The sequence below is a fragment of the Eurytemora carolleeae genome, unplaced genomic scaffold (genome assembly GCF_000591075.1).
Source record: "Eurytemora carolleeae unplaced genomic scaffold, Eaff_2.0 scaffold191, whole genome shotgun sequence".
In the NCBI taxonomy this organism is placed as follows: Eukaryota; Metazoa; Arthropoda; class Copepoda; order Calanoida; family Temoridae; genus Eurytemora; species Eurytemora carolleeae.
In genome coordinates this window covers 194181-205815 of record NW_019396105.1, presented here as the reverse complement: position 1 = coordinate 205815, position 11635 = coordinate 194181, and the positions used below count along the sequence as shown (strand labels likewise).

At 32.3% G+C, this 11635-nt stretch overlaps 1 protein-coding gene across 2 annotated transcripts in view; it reads right to left on the bottom strand.

The window, feature by feature from the left end:
* Positions 1-11635, bottom strand: part of LOC111695065 (uncharacterized) — a 47786-nt gene that overhangs the window by 17127 nt on the left and 19024 nt on the right. For both annotated transcript variants that reach the window (XM_023464226.1, XM_023464228.1), the window contains exons 8-11: positions 9118-9222; positions 8434-8520; positions 5346-5406; positions 2441-2600 (exon numbers count right to left, since the gene is read on the bottom strand). In XM_023464226.1, the coding sequence (XP_023319994.1) occupies positions 2441-2600; positions 5346-5406; positions 8434-8520; positions 9118-9222 (413 nt within the window). The remainder of the gene's footprint in view (positions 1-2440; positions 2601-5345; positions 5407-8433; positions 8521-9117; positions 9223-11635) is intronic.

Below are 11635 nucleotides of genomic sequence, written 5' to 3'. Positions count from 1 at the left end.
CCCCCCCCTACAAAATAGGATTAACATAGTTTAGATTAGAAATGTCGAGTTGAAAGAAGATAATATGATTTATAATATCTAATACAATGGTTGTCTTGTAATTTTCTCAAATATTTTCTAAGTTGTCGAGAACTATAATTTGATAGAAAAATTCTTCAAGTTCTCCTCTTTGTTAAAGGGACTGTAAGCGTAATTACAAGTGACCCTTTATGTAAAGGGAATGTCAGCGTAATTACAAGTGACCCTCCATGTAAAGGGGATGTAAGCGTAATTACAAGTGACCCTCCATGTAAAGGAAATGTAAGCGTAATTACAAGTGACCCTCCATGTAAAGGGACTGTAAGCGTAATTTCAAGTACCCTCCATGTAAAGGGAATGTAAGCGTAATTACAAGCGACCCTCCATGTAAAGGAACTGTAAACGTAATTACAAGTGACCCCCCATGTAAAGAGACTGTAAACGTAATTACGAGTACCCTCCATGTAAAGGGGCTGTAAGCGTTATTACAAGTGACCCTCCATGTAAAGGGGTTGTAAGCGTAATTACAAGTGACCCTCCATGCACAGAAGGGAATGCACGATTTAAAACGTTAACCTTTAAGCATTTGATTGATCACCAAGGTCAGGTTTTACTGAAATGGTTTTCAAATTTCCAAAAAAACCATTAAAACGTGTAGAATTACATAAATCCGCAAAGCACTTTTATAGAAAACCCACAATCTTTAATTTTTGTATGAAAAAATGGATAACCTTTCTAAAAGAAAGATTTTAAGCGGACTGTTGTGAATCGGAATTCCACCTCTGTAATGGAGGGTCATTTAAAATACAGTCCCTTTAAACTGTGCTACACTGTTCAGTGTTCAAACCATTAATCATTTTTTTGAAAGAAAACAATTTAGATAATTTCCTCGTGATATTAGAGAGAAAAATTACAAATTATTAAACACCATGTTGTATTTTGAATTTAGTTTTCAAAAACCTAAATAGTATTTTGTAAATATGGGAATCACTCTATAGGTTCCGAATAGTATGTTGTAAATATGGGAATCACTCTATAGGTTCCGAATAGTATGTTGTAAATATGGGAATCACTCTATAGGTTCCGAATAGTATTTTGTAAATATGGGAATCACTCTATAGGTTCCGAATATATTTCGGAAAACTTTCATGGAAAAGTCTAGTTGGCTTTAACTGTAGCTGAGAAAATTCATCCTGAATTTATGCAAAAATAAAAAGATAATAATATTATAAATCTGACATTTAAAATGAATTTTTTTTTTACTTTTCTTTAGACATTATTATTGTTATTATTAATATTACTTTATGTCGTTAAATGGTTTTAAACCTTTTTAGAAACCTTTAAATTTGAACCATTCTTTAAAAGGGAATGTTCGAGTTAAATGAAAGGAGGTATAAGCTTACGGCGTAAAATCAGCGCTTTTGATCACTACTAATATCTAACTTCTATCTGTTGCATCTATCAAGAGAAAATTGTTGAAAACGACTCATGCTGAAGAACATTATAGCGTCCATTCAAATTAAGAAAGTTGCAACATTCAACTCGGATCGTAAAATAATCATTCTAATTCCAAAAAATTCATTCAGATATTACAACCAATACTCATCGATTTTTTCAAACATCCGAACATTCCTGGAAAATATGAAAATGTCGTTCTCATTTTTGAGTTGTTTTTAACAATTTTCTCCTTATAGACGCTACAGATAGAAGTAAGATTTGTAGTAATCAAAAGCACTTATTTTTCGCCTTAAGCCTATACCCCCTTTCATTTTTTGCGAACACTCCTTTTAATTGTTTACATAAAAAGGTTGAAAAAATGTATAAGAATCAAACTAAAAGAAATTGCTGGAAAATATTTACTTCAATCCAATATTTTTAAAAAGTACATAATCCGAAAATACTCTTTATGGAAAAGATCATTTTGATAAAAACAATATTTTTGGAATCCTTTAAAGTAGGATGAAGATTCGAAAATAAGCTGGAAATTACGAATTATTGAAAATCATATTTTCATTAAAAATTTAATGAAAAGGAACCATCGGAAAAATGAAAGTCAAATATACAAAGATATAACTGGAGCTATATAAACCCTACTTTTAGCTATATAAACCCTACCTGGAGCTATATAAACCCTACCTGGAGCTATATAAACCCATCCTGGAGCTATATAAACCATCTACCTAGAGCTATATGTTTCTCTAACCTGGAGCTATATGAACCCTGTAGCTGGAGCTATATAATCCCTACCTGGAGCTATATAAACCCTACCTGGAGCTATATAAACCCTACCTGGAGCTATATAAACCCATCCTGGAGCTATATAAACCATCTACCTAGAGCTATATGCTTCTCTAACTTGGAGCTATATGAACCCTGTAGCTGGAGCTATATAATCCCTACCTGGAGCTATATGAAACCCTACCTGGAGCTATATGAAACCCTTTTTGTCTCATGATCGGCATATCCAGATGATGAACAAGAGCCAGCTTGAGCCCTTCACTACCCTCGTCATAGTAACTGTAGTCGAAGGATTCGATATCGAAGAGCATTGTGTAACCGTTATCCTTCCCTGTCTTCGCACCCTGAACAATATCCATCCGTGGAAATCTTAAATTTGAACTGATTTGACAGGGGTGTATATTTAATTAAAAACAAACATTTCTCTTCCCCCCTTTTTAAATCATATTTTTCTCCAAGAAAATATTTATTATTTCGCGGAGCGGCAAGAACTGTTTAGGGTTTAATTCCCTGAATTGGGAAACATAAATGATTTTTTAGGGGAAAAGCAATGAATTATGATAAAAAAAAATCTTATTAAGTAAAAGCGGAAATTAATATTGCTAAAGATTTAATACATATTCTAATTGTTCTAAAATAATGTTCTTCACATTTTCATTCCGCAGAAAATTCTATTTGTATGGAAGCCATTAAATAATTAAAAAATTCTCCTGGGGTCGTTGTTATTGACACGTAACATAATTCTTAGTGATGTGTACTGTGCACAGGGAGTAAGGAATATTCCTTACACCCTGACTGTGCAGTGTTCGGTCCGATTCGTAAGAAACAATCAAGAACATTCTTACAAGTACAACCCCGCCACCCCCTGTAAAAGATGCGGCATTGGTTTCCATGGGGAGGTTTTCACCGTTCCCCCCAAAAAATTTTAATTTGCGCCTCTCTTCAGGAAAAATTCCTGTTACGGCCTCAATTTGTAAAAGCTAATTGATATATTTTATAAACAAAATTGTTAAAAGCCCAGAGATTTTCAAAAAAAAAAAGACTGTACAACTTTGTAATCCTTTTGATATAAAACTTTTTCACTTAAATTTTGTTATCTTGAGAACACCACTATTGGACACTGGACAGCGTATTAAAACTTTTACAGGCAATGTTCAAACAAATTCCATAAAAACACAATAGAAACAAGGTATTAAAATAATACAATAGAAACAAGGTATTAAAATAATACAATAGAAAAAAGGTATTAAAATAATACAATAGAAACAAGGTATTAAAATAATACAATAGAAACAAGGTATTAAAATAATACAATAGAAACAAGGTATTAAAATAATACAATAGAAACAAGGTATTAAAATAATACAATAGAAACAAGGTGTTAAAAAAATACAATAGAAACAAGGTATTAAAATAATACAATAGAAACAAGGTATTAAAATAATACAATAGAAACAAGGTGTTAAAAAAATACAATAATAAAAAGGTACAAAAGTATTTTTATTATTCAACAAAGGGAGAGAATCGAATAAAATAGCACAATAAAAGGAGCCACAGCTGGGAAATCTTAAATAAGCATTGATTTGACCTTTTGTTAAAATACAAATTAATATAATTCTTTCCGATATTCTGTAAAGGGTCTTAAATTAAACCAAATCGGAACCTAATCTCGTATGCGGAAAACGAACGGCCAATCGGCAGCCAGGAAATTTTGCGTTCAACTAATGAGAGAACAGAGAATTCTCCACTCCTGTATGCCGAGTCCGTTAACGCCTGATCCAATCACGGTTCAGTCATGTGTTTGTTGTCTCTTCTGAACCAATAGAAATAGTATGGTGGTAGCATCTATCTTTCTACATGGGTGTATATAATTCCATATTTTTGATTCTTTTCCCCCCCCCCCTCTAAATTTTTTTTGAATTCCTTCCCCAAACTCGACAACTCAAAAGACATAGATTAAACTCTTCTTAGATTTATTATAGTATCATCAAAAAAAATTTACTCATTCTTACTTAATTAAACAGTAAAAAAGTCTACAGGGACATGAGACTGATTTTCTTGGTTCTTCTGTAGCTGTCCAAGAGATGCAGACAGATCTGCAAACTTCAGTTTGGACTGGAGTACTGTCTGGAAACTTGAGTTTGGACTGGAGTACTGTCTGGAAACTTCAGTTTGGACTGGAGTACTGTCTGGAAACTTCAGTTTGGACTGGAGTACTGTCTGGAAACTTCAGTTTGGACTGGAGTACTGTCTGGAAACTTCAGTTTGGACTGGAGTACTGTCTGGAAACTTCAGTTTGGACTGGAGTACTGTCTGGAAACTTCAGTTTGGACTGGAGTACTGTCTGGAAACTTCAGTTTGGACTGGAGTACTGTCTGGAAACTTCAGTTTGGACTGGAGTACTGTCTGGAAACTTCAGTTTGGACTGGAGTACTGTCTGGAAACTTCAGTTTGGACTGGAGTACTGTCTGGAAACTTCAGTTTGGACTGGAGTACTGTCTGGAAACTTCAGTTTNCCCTTTCCCTTCCCTTCCCCTTCCCCTCTTTTGTGACCTTTGATTTCTTTCCCCACCCGGGGGGGGGGGAAATGGAATTATATACACCCCTGTTTTCTATCAAATGGAAATATTTACTTCTACTAAAGCTATATTGTCTCGGATATCCGAAATCAAGAGATGAATAAGATTCTTTATTTTACATTTATCTGCCTATTTGTCTGTTTGTATATCCGTTTTCGAAAAAAACTAAATGACTTAAACACCATATATATGATTGAGTCAAAGATATTGTCGCCATAATATTGTTTTTAAAGTTATAAAGGAAATGAACACTAGCAAAAATTGTAATTTATTACCATTTTAACGTTCATGAACCAGTCTTATTACCTTTGGAACGTTCATAAATCAGTTAACCATCTCTTTATTACATTTAGAACGTTCATAAACCAATGAACAATCCCATTTTGACCATTAAACGTTCATAAACTAGTGAACAATCCCTTTGATACCTTCGGAACGTTCATGAACCAGTGAACAATCCTTTTATTACCTTTGGAACGTTCATAAACCGTTGAACAATCCCATTATTACCTTTGGAACGTTCATAAACCAGTGTCCCCAGTCCGGTTCCTCGTGGCCAGATTCATGAGTCCTTAAACCATATGTCATATAAAGAGAGAATTAGTTGAACTACGCAGACTAAGTTAAACCATTTCTCTTCACCTTGACTGATGCACATTAGAAGAGAAGTCTACGTAGATCAACTACTTCATGGTAAGTTTGGTCGCTAAATACAGAACATTCAAGATCAAGGCAAACCTTCACTTTAGAACCCATTAAACCCAATATACAGAATATGTATTGTATTTTTTACTTTAACTCTCTGTTTTCATGTTTGTTTGTGATGAACGTCAAAACGGCTAAACTGATCGGGGTAAACTGATAAGGCCCCAGTAAAGGTTTATGACCATTCAAAAATAAAATAAAAATTTGCTCAAAAATTTAATTTTAAAAAATTTGGGCATTAAAAAATGAAAACAGAAAACAGAAAATGTGTAAAAGTGGTTGCATTTAAAACAGTATTAAAAGCTAACATTTTTTTTTGAAAACTTGATTATTTATTACGAGCTTCTAAAACAAAGGAGTTGAGTCTATGTCACAAACTGAAATTTTCTAACCCCTATATTTTTGCAACCTTTGATATTTCAAACTTAGATTATTTAATCCAATAGAATTTATAGTTTTAAATATCTAAGGTCTACAACAATGAGTTGCAAAGACATGGGGATAAGAAAATCAAAGTTTGTGGTAAAGACTTAATTCTATCTAAGGATAAAAATAGGCTGTTGGGATCCACTTTATTGTGAAAACTTCTGAAATACACACTTCTTAAACCTTTCTATCAATTAAAATCGAAAAACGTACTAAAACTTGAAACTAATTTTTATGCTGAATGAAAAATGTAAAAATATTTTCTCCAATAACTTATCCAAAATGTTAAAAACTGAAAAAGAAACATTGTTAAATTAAAATTAGAATACAAAGGAGTAGAAAGCTGAAATAGAATAGAATTGAAAAGGAATATATTAGAAGCACATAAAATACAATACATAAGAAAAGAATAAATGATTATGTCGCCTTCAGGTTTCAGATCATTATAAAATGGTATAATAGTATAATGGTAAGTATGTATGAACCCAAAATACTATGGTTTATGGAAATGCACAAAGCATTAAAGGTGTCGCAATGCCTTGACCTTCGATTTTACCATACTGACTCATTTATGCTTTTATGTAGTTGTACAGTTAAAAAATTAATCACTAGTTTTAAGATTCAGTTTAATTTAAATAATTGGAAAAATTCTAATTAATTTTTACATGAGAGCTTGCAACCTTTTGATTCCTGAGTATGGTCTTAAATAATCCTTTAAACTAAACTATTGCTTTAAAGCAACATAAATATACATAATAGTGATTAAATGTCGTTTTCCTATTTCTTAGTTTAAGGGTCCCAACCCACTGTAGAAAAGAATGAATGAAATTGTTTTGTTGCTTCGCTATTATTTTCCAATTTTAGAAGTTTAAAATTAAAAACTAAAAAAGTCTGTTTCCAAGGATCCATACTAACGACGCTATCTAAAGGTGATTAGGGTGCAGCATCTTCTTTCAATTTGTTTAAGGAAAATTTGAGTTTTTTGTACAGAGTTGGAGCCACGGAACATCTATTCACTAATTACACGCATGTTCAGCGTTTTAATTTATTTCAGTAAACAGTGTTTAATGTTCAGTGTTTAGTGTTTACTGTTTAGTGTTCATTGTTCAGTGTTTAGTGTTTAGTGTTTAGTGCTTAGTGTTTAGTGTTTAGTGTTCAGTGTTCAGTGCATGGTGTTTAGTGTTCAGGGTTCAATTTTCAGTATTTAATATTCATTGTTCAGTGTTTATTGTTTAATGTTAAGTGCTCAGTGTTCAGTGTTCAGTGTTCAGTGTTCAGTGTTCAGTGTTCAGTGTTCAGTGTTCAGTTTTCAGTGTTCAGTGTTCAGTGTTCAGTTTTCAGTGTTCAGTGTTCAGTATTCAGTGTTCAATGTTCAGTGTTCAGTGTTTAGTGTTCAGTGTTCAGTGTTCAGTGTTCAGTGTTCAGTGTTCAGTGTTCAGTGTTATGTGTTCAGTTTTCAGTGTTCAGTGTTCAGTGTTCAGTGTTCAGTGTTCAGTGTTCAGTGTTCAGTGTTCAGTGTTCAGTGTTCAGTGTTCAGTGTTCAGTGTTCAGTGTTCAGTGTTCAGTGTTCAGTGTTCAATGTTCAGTGTTCAATGTTCAGTGTTCAATGTTTAGTGTTCAGTGTTCAGTGTTCGGTGTTCAGTGTTCAGTGTTCAGTGTTCAATATTCAATATTCAGTGTTTAGTGTTCAGTGTTCGGTGTTCAGTGTTCAGTGTTCAATGTTCAGTGTTCAATGTTTAGTGTTCAGTGTTCAGTGTTCGATGTTCAGTGTTCAGCGTTCAATATTGAATGTTCAGTGTTTAGTGTTCAGTGTTCGGTGTTCAGTGTTCAGTGTTCAATATTCAATGTTCAGTGTTCAGTGTTCAGTGTTCAGTGTTCAGTGTTCAGTGGTCAGTGTTCAGTGTTCAGTGTTCAGTGTTCAATGTTCACTGTTCAGTGTTCAGTGTTCAGTGTTCAGTTTTCAATGTTCAGTGTTCAATGTTTAGTGTTCAGTGTTTAGTGCTTAGTGTTCAGTGTTCAGTGTTTAGTGTTCAATGTTCAGTATTCAGTGTACAGTGTTCAGTATTCAGTGTTCAGTGTTCAGTGTTTAGTGTTCATTGGGTCTGGTGTTCAATGTTTAAAGAGACTATAAACATGATTGTACGTGACTGTCTATAGTTAGAGTGGTATGTCCGATTTACTAAGGGTCCCTTAACAGCTTTATCCGATCAAGTACTAGTGTAAATTAGATTTTCATGTTTTGGAATATTTTCACTTGGGGTTTTTCTAAGAGAGTGACATGCTCACTTTTCGCTTCAGAAACAATAAATAAATTACAATAATTAATTACTTTCTAATCTAGAAAACCACGTTATCTTCCAACTTATTGAGCAGATCAAGGGTTCAAGGGTACCGGGCATGCCTCTCGTAAAATTAAGGATCACTACACATTACGAGGACAGTCCCTTTAAGCGTTTATTTTCCTTACTTTTCTAATATATGTGAGAAGTTAAGCTGCGGGGTGTACCAACAACAAATACCGTAATCAGTTCCAAAATCTCGTTCTATCTCAAAACTAAAAATAAATATAAACTTTAAAATGATTTTTTTTCTGTAAATTAGGACTAAAATATATCAATAAATAAACTAACACTTCAAATTCAATTTTCCGATTCTGAATTAAGGACAAAATTTGATAAATATGGAATAAAAGTTGAGCATCATAGACTAGTTAAACCACTTCGCTTAACCAGAAAACTGGTTGAGCCGAGGGTACTTGGTTCAACTATAACTTCTCACTATTCATTAAATTTGGTCCCTGTTTTCTTAAAATTATGATTGAAATGAGGATGAAATTTAGATTAAACTAAAAACAATATTTAAAAAAAGGTTGAATTCTTTTTGAAACAAAGTTTAACAAACAAATATCATCATTTAAAAAAAAGGGCCAATAAGTCTGTGAAATAGGAAGACGACTTATAAACAATTTTATCTGTATTAGATATTGTTATAAAGTAGCTTAAAATTAACTTTGTAATTTAAATGAACATGTATTTAATAGAACAAATGCTTTTTGAATTTGTTGATCTATTTAAAATCATAACTCGAGTTATAACAGTCTTTATCCACAGTTTTATTGGTTTCCCTGTATAATTCTAATTTAATTTAATACCTGTAAGTTTTAGTTCCGTTCCATTTTGAAAGAATATGCATATCCTTGCACTTCTGATGAGTAAACCAAGTTATTGAGAGCTTTGTATCCAGAGTCTCGTTGTGTCTAAAAAATACAATTTTTAAAAAAAATATTCGAAAAAATGATTTATAAATATTTAGACTTTATGGACGCTGGGCACTTCAGGTTTTTTTCCAGTAACAATTTTAACTTATAATTTAATCTTAACTAAAATGTAGTCTTTATTTTTTTTAGTTTCTAAAAATGGCCAAGTGTGTCTCAATATAAAGACTCGACATCTTATGAGCTTTCAAAAATATGGTCTGCCTTCTTTTTATCTTCAAAATTGACGAAAATATTAAATATTTGAAAGACTTCGTTGTTATTTAATAAATTAGAATCTGTGCAAAGTGCAACAAATTTTGGAATTCCTAAGACTTTTTTTTAACTGTTTCAATTGGGATTGTTGGGATACTACAAAAATTCAGTTTAGTTAATTTCAATTGGCGTTTTTGAATTAGTCTTATGCACAATAACTTTGGAGTTGTTCCTATTCTATATTCTATTCATAATTAAAATATGTTTTATTTTATTAACTCATAATTAGGTTATATTATTTTTGAAGCAAACTTTGATCGAATTCAGAACTTCTGGAATTTCTGTTTTCAGACCAAGTTCTTTACTTTCCAGAATTTAAAGTTGAAATATTGATGAAAGAGATTTTTCAACAATTGCATTAATTTTTGCCAGTTTGTAAACAACAAAATTAGTTAAATTAACTAAAGAAATATAAGATTTTGTTCCACTTTCACTGAATCACGTTTAAAGAGCACATGAAGAGAAAAAAATAAATGAGCTGAAAAGGCAAAAAGAAAATCTGAATTTAGAAATCTGGCTTAATTTCAAATTATTTCCCGGATTTCCACTAAGCTTAACTTCAAAAGTTTTGAAATAATTCAAATATTTTGAATTAGAATATTTCTTTAGAGTGGTGGATTTATTTGTATTTTGGAAGTTCAAATTTTGCTAAAATATTCTAAAGGGACTGTTAACGTAATTTCAAGAGTTTCTTCCCCGATTCTATAATCATCATTCATAAGTGAGAAAAAAAACTGGTTCAAAACGCCGAGAGTTAAAGGGACTGTAGTGTACTTTTATAGGGGAATGCCCAATTCAAAACGGTTCTTTTTAAACCGTCGCATTGGCTTTCTTTTTTACTTCTAGTTTATAATCTTTAACTGTGGTTTCTCTAAAGCAACTTGTGGATTTGCAGCAGAGACAACGAATGTATTTTAGAAAATTCAAATCTTTTTAAAATAGAAACACGACAATATATTCCTCCTTATTGCTCAGATAAAGATGTAAAGGGGTGTGAATCGGACATGCCACACTTTTGTCCCTTAAGAAAGTATGAGGTCGTCATTAAAGTTTCTTCCTTTGTTAATAACTCTGTAATATCTGAGTCCAGTGTTTCTATATCCAGACTTATACTGAATATGAAAGATTAATACAGGATTAGCTCCCAACTCTGTTTGCATATATAAACATATATAAATATTAATATAAAAATATATATATATATATATATATTTACTCTTCTGTTCTAGAGAAAGGAGAAATATATTAATTCTAAATTGTCCTCAACGTCTAGTGATTTGGTACAACCACCATTATTTACTTGGATAGAGATTTGTTTTTATTTTGCTGTTTGTGAAAAACTTGTAAAGTTTTATTAAAGATTAATTAAATCATGAAAATAAATGGATTGGGAACATGCCTTCTATTATTTTGAGAACACCCCCTTAAAGGGAGTAAAGTTTTAGAGGGATGGGTAGTTTTCACACAACGGAAAAACGAACGTGATTAAACTAAAAACGAAAGAATAATTTTTTAAATAAACCCACTTGCGGCTGAAGAATTTTTTAAAATAGTTTTCGATGAAATTTGAATGAAAAATACATAAAAAACACATCTAAAAAAATTTGCATTTTTTTACTTTTTTTTAAAATATCTATCATGATATATCATAGAAAAAATGAAAAAATGAAAAAAAAATTTTTATAGGTGATTGTTGATGATGGAAACTATTATTTTGTGGCGGAAGACGACTCAAGATGAAGAGGCTGAAGCCGGATATTCAGACGCGGCAAGATGAACATTCTATTCCTGCCACGTCACCTTGATATATGTTTTCGATTAAGATAAATTAGGTTTAAAATATTAGTTAATAAAGTATTTCTTTAAACCTTGACGTGTATTATTGAGCGTAGCCAAATTGGTGACCCCGAGTTTCGATCCTATAGACTGTCCGTTTGCAACACTATAGACTGTTTTTTAAGCTACTCGCTCAAGTGATAATGCCAAAGGACGGTGATAATGTCCTGGTCCGAGCCGAACCAAGCTCATTGGACCTGTTAAACACAGTGTCAGTTAAAGTTCCAGCTTTTTGGCCAGATTCCGCAGAAGCCTGGTTCGTTCAAGTCGAGNACTACAGACGGCTGAACACAGTTACAGTTCC